The 20,110-nt window shown below is 44.7% G+C and overlaps 1 protein-coding gene across 1 annotated transcript in view; it reads right to left on the reverse strand.

Annotated features, from left to right (window-relative positions):
- CTSC (cathepsin C) overlaps window positions 1–18,312 on the reverse strand; it is a 34,839-nt gene extending 16,527 nt beyond the window's left edge. Inside the window, exons 1-2 of the mRNA XM_074956377.1 lie at window positions 17,976–18,312; window positions 14,425–14,570 (exon numbers count right to left, since the gene is read on the reverse strand). Coding sequence (XP_074812478.1) covers window positions 14,425–14,570; window positions 17,976–18,141 — 312 coding nt within the window. The 5' untranslated portion in view covers window positions 18,142–18,312. The remainder of the gene's footprint in view (window positions 1–14,424; window positions 14,571–17,975) is intronic.
- Between the last annotated feature and the right edge of the window lie 1,798 nt (window positions 18,313–20,110).

The raw sequence follows: 20,110 nt of genomic DNA on the forward strand, positions 1-20,110 counted from the left end.
GCAGGGCCAGTCTCAGGGGTGAGCGCTGTGGTCAGGAGGGCAGCCTGGTACAGGAGACAAGGAGACAAGGAGCAGGGCAGGCCTGGGGTGCGAGGCTGCGGAAGGCAACTCGGGGCAATGTAGGGGAGGGTGGAGCCCGGGGAGACACTGGGGCAGTGTTCCCTCTAATTTTTTACACCCATGTGTGGAATGAATTTTGTTACGTGCACCAATATGACACATCAGCTTCATATTGATGCACATAATAAAATGTATGTGGTGGGGGTGGGCCGAGGGCTTTGGTGTGTGGGAGGGGATTCAGGGATGGGGCAGAGGGTTGGGGTGTGGGAAGGATGAGGGCTCTGGCTTAGGGGTGCGGGTTTTACTGCGGGTGGGACTTTGCATTTGTTCTATAGTCTGGAGGGATTCTCAAAAAAACAGCGCTGATAAAGCCCAGACATTCTGTATCAGAAGCAGAAAGTTATTAACTTTACATTAATAAACACTCACTGTGAGTGTACTGTACTTGGCTCTCCATAATAGCCTGAATATGCTGTTCCTGAGGAGTATTGACCTTGAATCTTAACAATCCATACCCACCTGCTTGCCGCCCTCCTTCTAACAAGCCAGACATAGGCTCACAGCATTTGTCTTGTGTTCAAAACAGGATGGTGGCAACATTGGCTGAAGACAAGCCCCAAGCTACCCCACTCACTATTTATTTATGTGATCTAACAGTATACATCTAGGCCCAACAGGAACTGCATTTTAATAGTCTAAAACTGCCTCCCTGACTTCTTTTGGTGAAAAAACTTCAGGCTTTCTTTATAAATCATGAAGAAACATAAAAGAGGTCACAAGCCCAATTTTATTCCCTTTGCTGCAGGTCCCTCCATCTTCTGGAACTGACTAGTTTCTACGTGGATCTTTTAGTGGTTTCATTGTTTTTAAGCAAATTAAAACTCAGCCTTTAGAAAGGAAAATCATTGACAGATTTTATTCAGATGAATAGAACACCCTGGTGTATAACAGCACCATAAATAGGATATTACAATAGGAGAATGTGAAATTACCAAGTGACTCATATCCTTCTAATAAGCAGCCTTAGGCATTTTATCCTCTTTCCTTGCCTCATAACATTTTCAGTAAATTTGAACACTCAACACTGAAATTTCATGAACTTAAGCAAAAGCTACAGATCAAATTAAAAATAAACCCCATGTCTTAAACCCACAGAACTAGGGCTTTAAAAACTTCCCTTTTTAATGAGCGTTGTAGGCCCATGCTGCACTGGTATCGCAGAATATACCCTCAAGCAGGCTTATTCTAAGCGTATGCAGTTCAGAACCTGAACAACATAGTCGTTCACAGAACTGAAGATCCATGTTCACTTCAGCTGCTTGACGTGGTTGCTAAAAATGGGTGTGTTTTTAACACTTGGTAACTAATATGTTAAAAAACTTAGTGTAGACAAGGCAAGTTGTAGTTTTAACACATATTAGCTGGTCACATGCCCTTCCCCCCCCCCTCCTCAATTTCTGCCAAGGTTCACACCAGAATGTGGCCAGCAGCAGTCTTTCAGCACTGTGGAGGAGGGAAGGGATGGGAGCTGCTTCCAGCTGCGGGGTGGGGAGGATGACCTGGCCCGTGTCTTTGCAGAGCTCATCTCTTCTCTTCACGCCCCCCACCCAGCTGGAAGAAGCTTGTCCCTTCGGGTCTGCACAGTGTCGAAAGGCAGCTAACATCTCCAGGCTGCTGCTGGCCACTGACGTAACCTAGCCGCCTCCGGATGCATTGTGCATCAGGGCCCAGGGAACCTGACTGCACGGACATCAGCAGAGCGGGCCAGAGAGGTGTCTCAGCAGGGGAGGGTGCCACCCACCCCACTCCAGAGCTTAGCTGAGGGGTGGAGAGGCTTCCCTGTGCCAGCACTATGCGGGGCTTTGGCACATGCAGGGCTTTGCTCCTCCTGGCCAGTGCCCCGGTCCAGAGGCTTTGGGCTTTTCCAGAGCACCGGCCCAGCCAGAGGCAGTGGGGGAAGGAGAGCTGAGCACTCCGACTAGGGGCTGGCTCTCCGCACAGCACTGGGAGTGGGATGTGCCCCCCCGGGGGGGATAAGGACAAGCAGAAGGGCTAGGGGCGGGGGGGGGGAGGGCAAAGCAGGGAGAGGACAGCGAGAGGGGGAGCGCATAAAGGGCCGATGGGTGGGCAGCAGAAGCAACATGTAACCGACCACCGCCTGGTGCCTGCCCGCACTCATCAGCCACCACAGCTTGCAGCATGCAGCCAGTGCGGGCAGGAAACAGGATGTGGGAGCGAGGTCCTGCTGGCCGAGAGCTGGCATGCAGTGGAGGCTGCGGTGATGGAGCAGAAGGGGAGCCGCCAGCCCCCATCTTCATCCTGCCACCAGCCTTGCACACTCACCCACATTGTTGGCCACTGGACCCCCCGCCCCGCCTCACCACCACCACTGGTGGGCGGGTGGCTGGTGAGCCGGGATCCAGCCAGCAGCAGGACCCGCCAGTACTGATGGCAGGGGGAGACAGAAAATATGGGAAATTGCCCATTTTTAAGAAAAAGTTGGGACACCAGCAGGAGGGCTTAAATACAGGACTGTCCCTTTAAAAATGGGAGGTCTGGTCACCCTACCTTGACCAGCTAATATGTATTAAGACTACAGCTTGCCTTGTCTACACTAGGATCTTCTGTTAGCCACTGTTCAAACCCACATTTATCATAAAGTGTAGACACAGCCTAAGAACCAAAGAGATTTTTAATCAGACTATTAGTTAACTTTTGTAACCTCCAATGTGTAATTATCATTTTGGAGAGAGGAAACTTTTGTTAAAGTTTCAGCATCTCTGCCCCTTCAATTAAGGCAAGAGCTATACATCCTCAGATATATACAACCAATCCAACAAAGCATGGGAAGATAAGTTTACAGTCCTCATATCTCAGATATGAAGCAACAAAAAATGTCTTTTAAAAACCCCTTTCAGGCATACTTTATACATACTACAGGAGTCCAAAAGAGACCAATTTATTAAAATCCTTAGGTCATCTTTAAGACATGAGTAGCCTTGCTTACAAGTTGTGTGAGAAAATAGTGTGGCATTTTACTGAGATAACTAAGGCCAGAATAAACTTTTGCAAACTGGAAGTGAAATTTACAGAGAAAACTGCTGTCAATTAATACTTCAGATGTACAAGTGGGTTGCCAACTTCTTTACGTTTATTTTTAAGACTTTTTTTTCCAGCAGAAAAACTACATCCCCAAGAACGTATGTAATGCTCTCCCTTATTGCTCAGCCCTGGATTTTTTCAAAACAACTGCTGCTAGAGAACAGTGAATTAAGGTGAGAAGAGACTGCAAAGCACTGTTCACTAGAGAACATAGCATCAAACAAATAATGCAGATCTTTACTCCTGGGGGCATTCTGCGCCAAAATTAAAAATTCTGCGCACAATATTTTAAAATTCTGCAAATTTTATTTGTCAAAATAACGCTACATAGTAACACCGGTTTCAATTATTTTGGTAATTTATTTCAAAATACCTGGCAGCAAATATGTCTGTAACAATACAGACACACACAAAAATTCCCCAAGAGTAGAGAGTTAAAGAAACCCCTATGACAACCCAGTTCCTATTTTTCCTGCCCCCTTCCCCCACACAGAGCCCAGCTGGGGGGCCAGACACCCACAACCCCTCCCTCCCCCCCCCCCGCAGCCCAGCAGCAGCCCCACCCCAGCCAATACACCCAAACCCCTTTCCCCCCAGAGCCCAAATACCGGCATCCCCCCTCAGAGCCCAGCTGCAGGGCCCCCCTTGCCCAGATACCAACACCCCTCCCTTCCACCCAAGAACCCACCCCCTTCCGCCCCAGAGCGCAGCTGCAGGGCCCCAGCCCCCTTACCCAGATACCCACACTCCCTCCCTCCCCAGAGCCCAGGGATCCAGAGGGAGAAACAGCCTGACGCTCGGTCCCATGCTTGCATGGAGTTTCCTGCGCACCCACTACCTCCTTCCCTCAGGCCATACTGAGAACCGCAGCTGCCAGGAACCCTCTAGCAGTCTAGCTCAGTGATTCTCAAACTTTAGCAACCTGAGGACCCCCATTTTGATTTAAAACTTTTCACAGATCCCCAAGCCTCCCACTCAGCCCCAGACCCCACCCCACCTCTTCCCAACCCTGCTCCACACCTGCCCCACCTTTCTGCCCCCTCTCCGCGCCTCCTGCATGCCACTGAACAGCTGTTCCCTGGCTTGCAGGAGGTGCTGGGAGGGAGGAGGAGTTGAGGGAGGGAGGGGGAGAAGTTGATCAGCAGGGCCCACGGACCCTCTGGAGTACCCTTGCGAACCCCAATTTAGGAAACTCTGCTCTAGCTACCTCTCAGCAGTGTCTTCTATGGCCCCTAGTGGCAGTTAGAAGTATTGCGCCCATTTCTGTGAGGGAAAGGAAATTTTGCACGCACCATGTTAATTTCTGCAAAATTCTGGTGCAGAATTCCCACAGGAGTATCTCTTTGCTACCTAATCTGATTTAAGAGCACAAATTCACAGATTTTAAAGCCAAAAAGGAGCCATCTGAACATCTAGTCTGCCCTCCTGCGTACACAGGTAGAATTTTACCCAATAGCTCCTGGTATGGAGGAAATATTCTTCCCTACTATGTAAATGAACATTAACTAGACAAACAACCGCCTTTAAAAAGGCATCCAGTCTTCATTTAAAAAGACTCTAAGTGATGGAGAATTTACTGCATCCCACGGTACTCTGTTCCAGTGGTTAATTATCCTCACTGTTACGAACTCAAAACTTATTTTCTGTTTGAATTCTACTAACTTCATAGATTTTAGGCGAGAAGGAACCAATAAGGAACCAACTGACCTCCTGTATAATGCAGGGCACAGATATTCACCAAGTGATTCCAGCACTGAGCCCCTAACTTCAGGTGCAGTGAGGGCACATCTTGATTTAAAGACTTCTAGCCACTGGATAGTGTCATACCTTTGCTAGATTAAAGTACTCTTTTAATGTCAAATTTTCTCCCTGTGTAGGTAATTCTAGATTATATAATGACAGTTGTTCCTGTTGAACTTCTTATATTTCCCATTTATGAAGCATATTTTTCAGTCTTACAGAGCTTCTCTGAAACCTTTTCTAAGTTTTCAACATCCTTTTTAAAGTGTGGAGACCAGAACTGAACACAGTATGCCAGCAGTGAGCATACCAATACCTAAAGAGAGGTAATACTGTCTTCCTACTCCTGCTCCATATTCCTTTATTGAAATATCCAAGGATCATGTTAGTTCTTTTGCCTCCATCACACAAACATTTAAAAGTTTTAGGAACATGGTTCAGAGCCCAGCATGGAATAGCTATGTTAAAGCCTAACATCTTTAACAAAGCCTAACATCTTGAACAATTTTTCTCCTATTTGCTCCTTTTCTCCTGTGAAATGTACAGTGAGATGCTTAAGATTTTAGTGAGAAAGACCTATTACATAATTCCAATCAGACTCCAGGGCACACTAATGGGCAATGCACACCTAAACGTTGACAGAATGAGATGCTACCCAGAGCAGTATACCATACTACCTAATATTGGATTCACTATCTATACAAATGTAAACCACTGGACAGGAAATGCATTTTTGCACTGGCATCAGGAGAGCAGACCAGACAGCTATTCTGCAGCAGAAGAAGGTTTACGCTTGAATGTATTTCTATTTCACACATTAAGGCTAAGCAAACAGCAAGTGCAAGTGTGAAAATTATTAATTTCGATTCACTAACATGATTAAAAGATGATCCACAAATCTAATGGTCCAAACCAAGGTGCATTCAAATTTCAAACCTACCAAGAACATACCTTATTTCTTTGGCAGATCCTGAAGTCTAGGCCGACAACCAGCTATTACTTGCTGCAAATACCCAGCATGCACTATGTTAGTGATGTCTTACACCGCTGACCCATGCTTTATCCTTACACTGGTTCCAGCAAGTTCCTGTTTTGTTGGCATCAGGTGAGGCCACTTAGCAGCCACTTAGCAACTAGGCACTTTAGCCATCATTTTGTGCTCCAGAATCAAAACTCTCATTTAAATAAATTAAAGGTGACTGGGATTTTTTAAAAACAAATTGGGCTTGTGACATTTTTTTTAAAAACACCTTTGATATATAAAGGTGGCCTGAACCCCACTTTTAAATTTAAAAAATCATATCAGGAATGTCAAACTTCAGTCTTCCCTTGTTTTGCTGGAGAACTTGGTGGAGGACGGCAGGCCTCAGAGGTTGTATATTAGCTCACACCTTAATTAAGGAGGCAGAGATGTTGAGTCTTTAGCAGACTTCCTGCCCCCAAAATGTACGTTAGTCACGAAGGTTAAATAGGTGTTACCAAAAACTAATATAAAAGATTGAAACACTGACTAAATTCTTCCCCTCGTGCTCAACTTTCACACTCTAAGCTCTTGTGATATCACTGTTTTACTAACTCTCCAGTCATCACGTGCTAGGCTCTAAAGATATGAATTTCTAATGTGAGAAACAAGCACTGAAAATTCACTTTGTAAAAACTGTTCGGGTCTTAGTAAGGAAGGTCACAAACTCATTTTTTCCCCTTTGTAACTCACCTTTAAGAGCCTTTCTTTATGGTTGCAAACATCAACTTTTTAAATGCAAGTCAAGTGTCTTTGATACTGAGGTCTGTCTGAATCTACAAATTGACAAACAGCTCTAAGAAATGGGAACTGCTCACATTCATATCAATGGGATGTTGACTAATGTCATGATTTCAACATGAACTCTGATGTAACTATTTCACTGCTGATCAAAGCAGATGAGAAAGGAGATGGGCGATCATATTAAGATCTGTGAGTGATGCCTATTTTGACATCATGAGAGAGCTGATGCTTGGGAGAATAACACTTATTTTATCCCACAGATCTCACCCTACTGTTTTAATATTGTAATGTTTGCAATTGTTTATTACACAGAATAACGGATAAACTTTAGAAGAGACCCTGTATTACAGAATCCAGTTCCACTGGGATCTATGGTAGGTTTGATATAGTGCACGCTGGATTTCAACATGTAGCAGACAGCAATCTTGTGTGGGCCTAGATTTCAGGACCTGTAGAAAAAACAAGATATATTCTTAAAAAGTTACATGACCCTCTTAATAGTGGGCACCTAGAAAATTAATTAAAAGTTCCGTTTTAAGAGGCTTAATCTTATTAGTCACCTTTAGAAGGGACAGCATAGCTACCTGCCTTATCTCTACAGTGGTTGCAGGCCAGGATTAACTCCTTTGTGTGATAGGTGTGAAAGCCCAAGGGCTTGTCTTCTCATTCAGTGCTACAGTGGTGCAACTGCACTGCTGTAGCGCTTTAGTGAAGGTGCTACTACGCTGACGGGAGAGCTTCTCCCATTGGCGTAGTTAATCCACCTTCCCGAGAGGTGGTAGATATGTCAATGGGAGAAGCTCTCCTGTCAATGTAGTGCTGTCTACACAAGGGGTTAGGTCGGTATAACTACGTTGGTCATGGGGTGTGGATTTTTCACACCCCTGAGCAAAATTAGTTAAGTCCATTTAGGTCTGAAGTGTATATCTGGCTCAAATTAAATGCTTCTCCTTCTTTGGGACATCAGTAGGTTGCTATTTATGTAGCACACTGCAAGTGCACTGCATGTCTTAAGAGACCACTGCTACAAGATCCTCCCTTTTTCATATGTTGCAATAAACATTCACCATAAAAACTACGACTTGTGACAAATGGGAGCTCTGCCAAAATGCAGGAGGACTCTGCATTTTTAATGGTTCCAAGGCTAAGGAGGTTGGGAGGAGGGGAAGAGTAAGATTCTAAAGTTGGGACCACACAAAAAGCTATCAACAAGCCCTCCTTTACTAGGTAATATTTACACAAACTACTGAAAGCTAAAAAAAATATATGGATAAGCTCACCCAGTCCATTCCTTTGGTGTGACAACTCATTTCCCCACAGTGCCCAGGCGTAAGAACAAGTGACTTGTAAAATCAGTCAGATCCTAAGAAAATTTTACAGTGGGTGACTGGTAAGTAGGTTGCAAGAACAAAGGAAAATCATATATATATATATATATATATATATATATATATATATAAAAATAAAGTCAATAGCAGACATGTATTAAGATCAGACTTCTCATATATGTATCCTTAATGCAAAATACACTGTCATAACCATTGTACACGTACACAAGCTCACAACACCCCTACTAGTACTTAGTTATATAAATATTATGCCCAGTTTACAGAAAAAGAGCAAGAGCTAAAGGTTAAGTGACTTACCCCAGTACAAATGGCAGTTAGTAGCAGTTTGCTCTGTGTACACTAGAAAAGGAGAACTTGTGGCACCTTAGAGACTAACCGATTTATTTGAGCATAAGCTTTCGTGAGCTACAGCTCACTTCATCAGAATGCATACTGTGGAAAATACAGAACATGTTTGTTTTTATACACATAAATCATGAAAAAATGGGTGTTTATCACTACAAAAGGTTTTCTCTCCCCCCACCCCACTCTTCTGCTAGTAATAGCTTATGTAAAGTGATCACTCTCCTTACAATGTGCATGATAATCAAGGTGGGCCATTTCCAGCACAAATCCAGGGTTTAACAAGAACCTCTGAGGAAGGGGGGGAGGAGAGGGGGGTTAGGAAAACAAGGGGAAATAGGTTACCTTGCATAATGACTTAGCCACTCCCAGTCTCTATTCAAGCTTAAGTTAACTGTATCCAATTTGCAAATGAATTCCAATTCAGCAGTCTCTCCCTGGAGTCTGGATTTGAAGTTTTTCTGTTGTAATATTGCAACTTTCATGTCTGTAATCGCGTGACCAGAGAGATTGAAGTGTTCTCCGACTGGTTTGTGAATGTTATAATTCTTGACATCTGATTTGTGTCCATTTATTCTTTTACGTAGAGACTGTCCAGCTTGACCAATGTACATGGCAGAGGGGCATTGCTGGCACATGATGGCATATATCACATTGGTAACTGTGCAGGTGAACGAGCCTCTGATAGTGTGGCTGATGTTATTAGGCCCTGTGATGGTGTTCCCTGAATAGATATGTGGGCACAGTTGGCAACGGGCTTTGTTGCAAGGATAGGTTCCTGGGTTAGTGGTTCTGTTGTGTGGTGTGTGGCTGCTGGTGAGTATTCGCTTCAGGTTGGGGGGCTGTCTGTAGGCAAGGACTGGCCTGTCTCCCAAGATTTGTGAGAGTGTTGGGTCATCCTTCAGGATAGGTTGTAGACCCTTGATAATGCGTTGGAGGGGTTTTAGTTGGGGGCTGAAGGTGACGGCTAGTGGCGTTCTGTTATTTTCTTTGTTAGGCCTGTCCTGTAGTAGGTGACTTCTGGGAACTCTTCTGGCTCTATCAATCTGTTTCTTCACTTCCACAGGTGGGTACTGTAGTTGTAAGAATGCTTCTTGATAGAGATCTTGTAGGTGTTTGTCTCTGTCTGAGGGGTTGGAGCAAATGCGGTTGTATCGCAGAGCTTGGCTGTAGACGATGGATCGTGTGGTGTGGTCAGGGTGAAAGCTGGAGGCATGTAGGTAGGAATAGCGGTCAGCAGGTTTCCAGTATAGGGTGGTGTTTATGTGACCATCGTTTATTAGCACTGTAGTGTCCAGGAAGTGGATCTCTTGTGTGGACTGGACCAGGCTGAGGTTGATGGTGGGATGGAAATTGTTGAAATCATGGTGGAATTCCTCAAGAGCTTCTTTTCCATGGGTCCAGATGATGAAGATGTCATCAATATAGCGCAAGTAGAGTAGGGGCATTAGGGGACGAGAGCTGAGGAAGCGTTGTTCTAAGTCAGCCATAAAAATGTTGGCATACTGTGGGGCCATGTGGGTACCCATAGCAGTGCCGCTGATTTGAAGGTATACATTGTCCCCAGATGTCACGGCTAACCTGGTGGCTGAACTTTGTGACTTTGTCCTTACCTGTAACTATTTTACATTTGGGGACAATGTATACCTTCAAATCAGCGGCACTGCTATGGGTACCCGCATGGCCTCTCCCCCCCAAGACGTTCTTGTTAAACCCTGGATTTGTGCTGGAAATGGCCCACCTTGATTATCATACACATTGTAAGGAGAGTGATCACTTTAGATAAGCTATTACCAGCAGGAGAGTGGGGTGGGGGAAGAGAAAACCTTTTGTAGTGATAAACACCCATTTTTTCATGATTTGTGTGTATAAAAACAAACATCTTCTGTATTTTCCACAGTATGCATCCGATGAAGTGAGCTGTAGCTCACGAAAGCTTATGCTCAAATAAATTGGTTAGTCTCTAAGGTGCCACAAGTACTCCTTTTCTTTTTGCGAATACAGACTAAAACGGCTGTTACTCTGAAACCTGTGTACACTAGGGGGAACACAGGAATTGCCATTCTGGATCATAACCCAGTCCATCTAGTCCAGTATCCTGTCTCTGACAGTGGCCGGTACTAGATGCTTCAGAGGAAGGTTTAAGAACCCTGCTGTAGCCAGATGTCTGATAATCTCTCCCTCCCCACCCCACCTGCCCAGGTCTGACACACATGGTTGAAATCACGGTAAATCTGCTGTGTAGAAAAGGCCTCGGTAGTGGGACCAATCCTCGGCTCAATCCTGTACTTCTAGCAAGGTTACAGTTTAGCTTGTCAAAGGAACACTAAAAACAAACTCATTTGACTTTGCTGCACCCTTAAACGAGCTAACAAAGAGAGGGCCATGGAACAGTGGTGAGGCAGCCTTCATGTTGGTGTACTGCTCTTCTGATACTCAACTCTGCAATTTCTTCAAGAGGAACAGCGGCAAACTTAAATTCAGGGGTGAGGAAACATGACCAACTTCACACTTTAGAGTTATAATGTCTGCTGCATGATATGTGAAATAGTAACATATATATCTATATTATATATAGATATAAAAAGCAGTGGGAGCCCAATTAGCTACCTAGTGATGGGTGAATCAGCACTTAGTTGACCCAAACAGAAAGTTTCTTTTATTCTAAAAAAATCTAACATCTTATGTACATTGTAAAATAAAAGTGTCCAGGTCCCTCTTTACAGACATGATGATAGCACTGTGAAAAGATAGTTAAGATTCTCTTTTGTGCCAGCTACAATTTCAAGACGAAAGTGTGATTTAGCAATATCATGGGGCTGCTATAATTAGATCTGCTGATATAGTGAATTTTACAACATGAGTAAGAACATAAGGGACAATTAAACCTAATTTTGGTTTCAAGACTAGTTTTGCGGGGCATTTAATTTCTAATCCCACTCCTTTATCATGGGCTGTTAGTAGACTCAAGGGTCAATGTATGTTTTATTTGAACTTCTGCTTCTAGTTTAGTTAACTCTTCTACTCAAGTTTCCCTCTGCAGCGGTTCCATGTGTAAACCACTAATAATCCTGCAAAGAACAAGAGAAATGAAAGGGAAGAACTCAGAGGAAGAATGATCTTGTAATGCTAGAGAATAATTTCTGCCCTGCCAATGAGCTGTGAGGTTCCAAAGTTAGGGTGAAGTGCATTCTGATAGTCTACCCTAGTCGTCTACCAAGCATTCACTTGTATTGACTAACTAAAGTAAAAGGTTTTCAAATAGTAGAGAGATATTTAGAAATAAGTTTTTGCCAGGAAAATTGGCTCCTTGCACTGAGATTTCTAATATTTACGCTTGCTCTTCAAGATAAACCCCGCAAGACAGAGGCTATGTCTACACTACACAGCCTTTAGCGACATGGCTGAGTTGCCACAGCCGTGCCGCTAAAAGTCGTGCAGTGTAGCCGCTGTTTGTTGGCTCTCCTGTCAACAAAAAACTTCTACCCCCAACGAAAGGCATTTGCACTGTCGGCAGGAGAACGCTCTTTGAAAGAATGGAGACTTTAACCCAGGTATGGCCTGCTGAAGGAATCTGAAACATTAATCATCAATGCTGGTGTAATAGCCTACCTATTCAATAAGTACCTTTTATGTCTCCAACTACTAACAGCATCCGCAAAACCAGGAATGGATCAAACTGCCATGCAGTAGCGAGTCTCAGATATTTTTCCTCTGAATCTCAAAGAGCCTCATTCTTCCTTGTTCATGCATTTATTTGAGGAATAGTCAGAATACTCATTAGGTAGCAGTTACCACCACATTTCAAGGCACTGAACCAGCTTTCACAAACATATAAGAATAGGTCAGACTGATGTTTTTATCAGTCTGACTTCCATGGCCCTTTGACTCAGTTAGTGCTCTCCAAATGAACTTTGATTTCACAAGAGCCAAGTTTAATCTCTTGTGAATGCTACTGGAGCAGCACTGTTACCTGGCAACTCTTGCACCGGGGGAGCCTATCTGTGGAAATGCAGCTTGTTTACATTTCTTTCAGAATCCACTTGCTGTTTCTACAGTTTATCAAGATGTAACTTGATAACTGACATTTGTCTCAACAGCTCACTTTATTGGCTCTTGAAGCAACTCTTCACGTTTAATGTGAAAGACATCAGCCTAAGGATCCCACTGTCTGTGTCGGTCTAGTATTTGCCCTAAGTGTGTCTGTCAAGGAAAGTAACACTATTATGTTCAATTCTGACAGATGGAATTAATAGTTCAGTCCTAGGTGCGTGAAAGAAAACAAGCCAGTATATTGGGCTCCATTACCTTAGTAATGGCAACAATTCATAATTCACGGTGAGATATGCAGCGCCTCGAGGTAATTAAAGTTCATTTAGGGATTTACCTTTACATAGTCCCAGGTGAACTGCAGTGCAAAGCAAACATAACTAGATCTTATTCTTTCCTACTTCATAATCTTTAAAATTTCATCGATTTCAAGGCCAGACAGAACCATTATGATAGTCTAATCTGACGACCTGCATATCACAGGCCAGAGAACCTCATCCAATAATACCTGCCTCAAGACCATAAATTCTGGTTAAGCTATAGCATATCTTTTTGAAAAAAGATAGCCAGTCTTGATTTAAAGAGGTCACGTAATGGAGAATCCAGATTAGCTCATCAGAGCTTTACTTCCCTCACTGTTAGACTTGCCTAATGAAGCAGCATGAGGCTGCCCCCCAAGCTGCCCCTCTCTCTTCACCCCTAGCTGTGGTCCTTCCACCCTGCTTGGGGTGAGGGGGTGGAGAGAGGGGAGGGGTGAAGCTGCAGCTCAGTTTACAGTCTTATGTGACATTATTCACATCTAATAAGGACTTGTCCAGATGGCAAAATTAACCAGAATAGCTATTCTGGAATATCTTTTTTTTTCTGATTTTGCTTAACCCACTTTAGAAGCAGATTAAGATAAATCAGAAAAAGGAACGTTTTATTCTGGAATAAGAATATCCATATGGGGGATGGGGGTGAGGTGGGGAAGGAATTCCAGAATAGCTACTGCACTTTAAATTGACACCCTGCCTTTGTTCTGGAATAATTTCCCTATGCAGACAAACCCTAAAGTGCCTACCAAGGCCCTCTCTCAAAAGGAGGGCTATTTTCAATGTGTAAAGACTATTTAAAAAAAAAAAAAAAGAGAGAGCGAGAGAGCGAGATTTGAGGAGATCTTTTATTCACTATAAAGCAGCGTTTCCCAAACTTGGGACGTGGCCAGCGGGAGCCGCGATCGGCCGAACCTGCAGAAGCAGCAGGTAAACAAACTGGCCCGGCCCGCTGAACAAGCGGTGTCCCAAGTCTGGGAAACCCTGCTATAAAGAATCAAAGAAACAAAGGGACTGTTTTGGATCCCAATTACTTTTAGCCGATTAATTTATAGTTAAATACAGAGTATTTTGGTCTAAATACAACAAAATGGCCACTAAGTTATTTAAAATCAAGAGATGAACAAATTTCAGGTCCTGAACAGTACCAATCCAAAGACATCAGCCCAGTTGATGTTGGTTTTCCCATTCAGTTAGAAAAGTAACCACACCCAAATTTGTCATTTTGGACAAGATCGAACCAGTCCCTCAGGAAAGTATTTTCCCTTTGAAAGACTGTCAATTCTTTTCATCAGAAAAGAGGCAGGACAAAAGACTGTCCATAATATAGCTGGCTCAGCAAGAATGGCTGGATCAGCAATCCACACCCTACACTGGTGAATAGTTTGAGGGGGTTTTTTAATATAAAGATACTTAGGAGTCCTTATATCGTGCTTTTCATCAGTAGATCTCAAGGGAGGTCACTACTGTTACTCCCCTTTTAAAGAGGGGGGACAGGATGCACAGTTAGGTGAAGTAAATTGCTCAAGGTCAACCAGCAGTCCAGTGGCAGATTCAAGAGTGGAACTCAGGCCTCTTGGACTCCCAGCGCTGTATTCTAGCCACTAGGCAACACGGCTATGAAGAGAAATCAGAGTACAGACTGATTTTTTTTTTTGGGGGGGGGGGGGGGGGGGAGAATGTAACAAAAATTAAAACTTACCTTAAAAAAGGCAAACCATTTGTAATCATTTATTACAACTTCGAAACCTTGATTGTAAATTATGGTGAAGAAGCCAAAATTGCCCAGATCATCTTGAGCCACAGCCACCTTCTGAAGAGTCACAACTACCTTTTTTTCCACAGGTCCTGCAGAGATGAGACAGGTTTTATACGGATGGGTTGAAGCAGAAAGTTACTACGCTACTTCCGCCGTTACACGACCAGACTTGAAAATAAAGTATTGGCATTAGGGCTGCCGTGACACGCAGAAAGCACTACACCGGCAGATAAACTTTTATCAGGCTCAGTTTTTTGCTTGATATATTTTTCCTGTTGGTGCACTTGACTTCTTCTTTCAGAGCTTTATGGTTTTTATATATATCTGGGTTTGGCACGTGAGAAGTACTGAGCACCTGTTGCAGGAATAGATTTATTTTCCTGAAGTGGAATCTATTACACAAGCTTTCTTAACTCTGGATATTAATAGCAGTGAAATGATTGGCCCCATCACAGCAAAGCTGGAAGTGGCTTCTTGACACACATCTGTCGCTAAGGATTATCAGTACTCTGCTATTCAGTGCCGCGCAGCCTAGAACAGACATTGCATGGCAGTTCCAACAGGGAACTTCCTTCCTCTCCTGAGAATCCCCAGATAAATTGGTTAGTCTCTAAGGTGCCACAAGTACTCCTTTTCTTTTTGCGAATACAGACTAACACGGCTGCTACTCTGAATCCTCCAAGCTTGCTTCCCACAACTAAAATCTCAACTCTGGGCAAGAGAAGCAGCAGAGCACCAGGCAGACTGAAAAGAAAAGACGGCCAACCCAGAAAAATATGAAAGAGAAAATGCTCTCTCCTCAGGGCAGTTCTCTCCCACCTCCCTTCCCGGTAGGTCTGTTTCAATCCCTCTTGATCCGATCAGCCTAACTGTGACTGTAAACTCCTTCAGTCAAAGAACCTGTCTTTTTGGCTATGAAGTGCCAAGTGGAGCAACAGAGCTACATTACACCACCCATCCACACTCAGGGAGTGGGGAGGGAAGTGAAGTGTCCGAGGAGTCTGCCATTAAGATGGAGGCAGATGAGTGAAAGGCAGAGAATGGATGGTGGAGTGAGTGGAAGTAGAGAATGGAATTTACGGCAGGGAAATGCCAAATAAAACTACCGCCGGGGCAATATGAGAAAGAGGCCCAATTTTAGATGACTTATGTGCATTCCTCATACTGGGAGAAAGCAGCTGTTGGACAGTTTCACCAATGGCACTCGATTAAATTCACATCCACATAGGACATTTAAAATATTTTTGAAACCATTTTTAAATACGGGGCGGCAATCAGATTTGCATATAGCCATGTTCCAAACCACTGTAATGGTTTTAAAAGAAAAGGTCTCTGGCCCCGATCCACTGCAACAACTGACTTTTAGATGCTTAAAAGTCACAGAAACACACTGTGATCCCCGAAGTCTGAGTTAGGCACCTAGGTTCCCCAAACAATACATGGGGAGAAACAGGTGACTTAGAATGTGATCCACAAATCCTAGCAAGCTGGGCAGGGAGATGCCTAAACTAGCCAGTGGAAGATGCCGATGACAGCAGTGCGTCTAAGACCAACCCTTTCAGAGAGAGGCACCTAAGCCCCAGCTGCAGGAGGTGCCTATCTCTGGTCTGGAACCAGGAGAAGACAGTTATTCCACTGTGTAACTTGTCTGTATAGGACCAATCCAGTAAGTGCACTCAGAGGCTGTATAACCCCACACAAAACATTTAGGCCAGTGGCTAAAGTACTCACCTGGGATGTGGGAGACCCCCATTACAAGTCCCTCCTCTGCCAGATGAGAAGGGATTTGAACAGAGATCAGCTACCTCGCAGGTAGCGGGGCAGGACAAGAGGTTCAAACTAGAGCAGAGCAGATTTAGATTAAATCTCAGGAAAAACTTCCTAACTGTAAGAACAGTAGGACAACGGAACAGACCGCCTAGGGAGGTTGTGGAAGCTTCTTCACTGGAGATTTTCAAAAGGAGGCTGGATAGCCATCGGTCTTGGATGGTTTAGACCCAACAAATCCTGCACCTTGGCAGGGGTTAGCCTAGATGACCCTTGGGGTCCCTTCTAACCCTATGGTTCTATGATTCTAAGGCAGCTCCCTGCTCTGTGGATCACTCTGTGGTTTAGGAGACAGGGCATATTTACACCACTTTGAGATTGGGTGTGATTCCTCGATTGAGGAGATACACTCATGCTAACAATAAAGCAGAGCTGTGGCAGCACAAGAGGGGGGCGGAGCCAGCAGAATCTGTCATGGGCCCTAGCTGGGGTGGTTAGCCCCTCCCACTGCTTGCACTATAGCAGCTACACTCCATTTTTAGTGCACTAGCTTGAGGAGAGCTAGCATGTGTGTCTCCTCGAGCTCGGAATCAGTCGCACACTCAGCTCGAAGTGAGTGCATGCCCAGAGGCAGGGTCAGGCACACTTTACTGCAAAAATGTAGGTGCCAAGCGAATTTAGGCACCTACAGGGTTAAGCTGCAGTCAAGCAGGAGTTTTGTAGATCACAGTGGCTTCTAAAAATGGGAATTAGGTGCCTAAATCTGGGGGTTAGAGACTAAGTATCTTTATGAATCCAGGCCCCTGCCCCTATTAGAAAAGGCATCCAAGACTAACTACAACCACTTTTTAAACACAAAAGTAGCAAAGTCTTGTTCCTGGCATAAGCAAGATCAAAAAGCCAAGTAAAATGAAATCAGATGTAACTTTCCTTTTTAAAAGGAAGGTACAAGCCTTAAAAACACAAATTACTCAAATGTGAAGGCTTGGTTTACTTGTAACCAATGTGCCCTTTAGCATCCCACGGTGAGCGGGGAGGGAAATACCATTGTTGGTCACTATTCCTATCCTAACCTCTGGAACTTGTCATAACATATTGCCGCTTAGTAACACAATAAAAATGCCTATATTTGTAAGAGAAAAGTTCTGAAACAGTTTTTACAGCTCACATTGAGTTCCCCACAGAATTGTTGGGGCTAACACCCAATTTCTCATTCTACTTCCTCTTTTGATATCTGAATTGATACATCAGAGTGGGAATTTCCTAAGACAGGCCAGCTAAACGTTAACCAGAAAGTAATTTAAAGAGAAGAAACAAATACACAAGTTTCTACGAACTCGGGTCCAAGGGCCACGTAATCCAGACAATCCTTTTACAAAAATATCCCGTGTGGTTTTACAGTTACCCACTAAATGAATTAGGGGGCAGATTTTGGGGGGGCTGGGGTGGAGAAAAAGGATCTGTTCAAACAGGAGTGGATCAGACATACCCCATGGTTTTTAAAAAGCCGGGGGAACAGAATGTGTTTTACCAACACTCTTAAGGGGGACAAGGAGGCTTTTTTGTTCGTTTTTTAAAGGATTTTAACTAAAGCCCGTTTGTCTGAGATTGTCACAAGCTGATTATCGTGCTGGCCAGAGGGGGGGAAAAGCAAAAAGAGAAAACCAGGTGGAGAAAGAAAATGGGGGGGGAGAGAGAGAGAGAGAGAAATGCCCCCCAGCACTTACCCATCTCGGAGCAGTTAATGTGTCGGTTCTGGCCCCCCTTCCCCACCCGGAAGACCCAAGTGCCCTCCAGGTCCGCAAAGCTGCAGTTGGCCGGGGTGTCGGCCAGCGACTCCCGGAGCTGGCAGAGCAGGAGGACGGGGAAAAGGCACCATGCCAAGCGCCCCATGCCTGCGGGCGGCGGCGCCACACAGCCCCGCTGCTGGGGGAGCCGAGTCACCGGAGGGGCGCTGAACCGGGCGGCGCGGAGACAGCCCAGCAAGGCCGGCAGCAGCGGCCTCCCTCTCCCGGCTCTGCGCGCTAGCAGGTTGGGGCCGGCGGGGACCAAGGGCCAGACCCGCCCCGGAGGGATCACGTGGAGAAGGGGAAGGTGGCCTCCTCCCCTGCCCTGCCCGGGAGCGGGCCTAGCGGGTGCAGCAAGGCGGATGCAGCAGCAGCAAACCCAGCTCGCTCGTGGGGTGACAGGTCTGTTACCCCGGGCTAGCCGCGCACCGTCCCCCAGCATCATTCATGATCTTCCCCGGGGCTTCAGACAACACGGAGCCAGAGGCAGAGACCTGGCTGGAGCAGATCCGCCCCCCACTGAACAACCTGCGCTTTAAAAAAAATCATCCCCCCCCCCAAAAAAAAACAAAAACAAAACAAAAAACAAACGCTGGCCATCCAAAAACTTTCCATTTTTGACAAAATCCTCATTTAAGTACAACAACAATCTTTAGTCAAAACATTTTCAGCCAGCTGTGTTAGAAATACCCCCCCCCCATTATAGAGATGGGGCAAAACCAATGTTGCCAGTTCCTCCCTCTTCCACTTCCCACTGAATTTGGGGTTGGGGGAGGTTCATATGAAATAGAAGCCAGATCCAAACTGTTTCTGGTTGAAGCGAATTGGTTCCTAGATCAGAACCACCGCTGCTTCTGATTTGGCAACTCTCCATTGACCAGTTTTTACAGAATCAAAATCAAACCAGCTTGATTTGTCTGTTGCAGAGATGGAGCAAACCCCCAACCCTTTTGTGTGTTGACTCTCCCACCACTGAATTTGGGGGATTCAAATTAAAGAGAATCTGCCTAGTTTTGCAAACCCCAGACTTACAAAGAAGGAAGTGCAAAACCAAACCACAGAACCCCTCCAGCTCATCAGCTGATAAACTAACCATCCAGCCTGACTTGCACATTCAGAGAAATCCTGGCATGTTTTGAACTTCTTGTTCTCCCTCATATTTTAATACAGCTTGTTCAAATGTAAAACAGTGTGTCCCTTTTTCCCAGCTGCCTTTCTCTTCTGCTCAGAGGGCACAGTAATTACATGGCAGCTAGGGCTTGTCTACACTAGTGCTCCCACCATTTCCCCATAATTATTAATCAGGCTAAGTAATGCCTAGGGACCTGCTGACAAGAGGATCCTGTTGTGCTGGCACTGTATAACACAGAGTAGCAGACTGTCCCTATTCTGCAGCGCTTACATTCTAAGTAGACAAAACACATATAATTTTTACAGACAGTAGCAAACATCCAAGTTCGAATTTTCAAACGAACATGTATTAGCTAAATAGCCTGTCAGAACACTCAAATTTGCAGCCTTAGGGGTTTCTTCACATACAGCAAGACAAGGAAGGACTTTAGTGAAGATGCTACTTCACTGACAAGAGAGAAGAGGTAGCCGTGTTAATGGGAGAAGCTCTCCCATCGACACGGCGCTGTCTACACAGAAGGTTAGGTCATGAAACTACGTCGCTCAAGGCCATGGATTTTTCACACCCCTGAATGAAGTTGGTGTATCAATATAGGGCTGTAGTGTAGACCTGGCCTCAGTGGCTTACAAGGTCCTTTCAAATGAGTAGACTGCCGGAATATGACAGGTATATCCAGTAACCATGGATAAACACCTGAAGAGAGTGTTCCTGATAAGAACATCAACTGTGAAATGGTTAACTGTGTGAGCATTTACATGCAAACCCATGGAATGAAGGAGTTCACATTTCTCTTAATGGCTGTTGTTTCATTGTGTCTGCAGATTCCAAATGCGCATAGCTTTCCATTCTGAAGGTTATGTCTACAAAAAGAGAAACTAGACAATTTATGCAAGAGTGAATGGATTCTGGGGAGGAGCAGCGGGGAATAAGATATATAGAAATA

Source organism: Natator depressus, chromosome 1 (assembly GCF_965152275.1).
Source record: "Natator depressus isolate rNatDep1 chromosome 1, rNatDep2.hap1, whole genome shotgun sequence".
Classification (NCBI taxonomy): Eukaryota; Metazoa; Chordata; order Testudines; family Cheloniidae; genus Natator; species Natator depressus.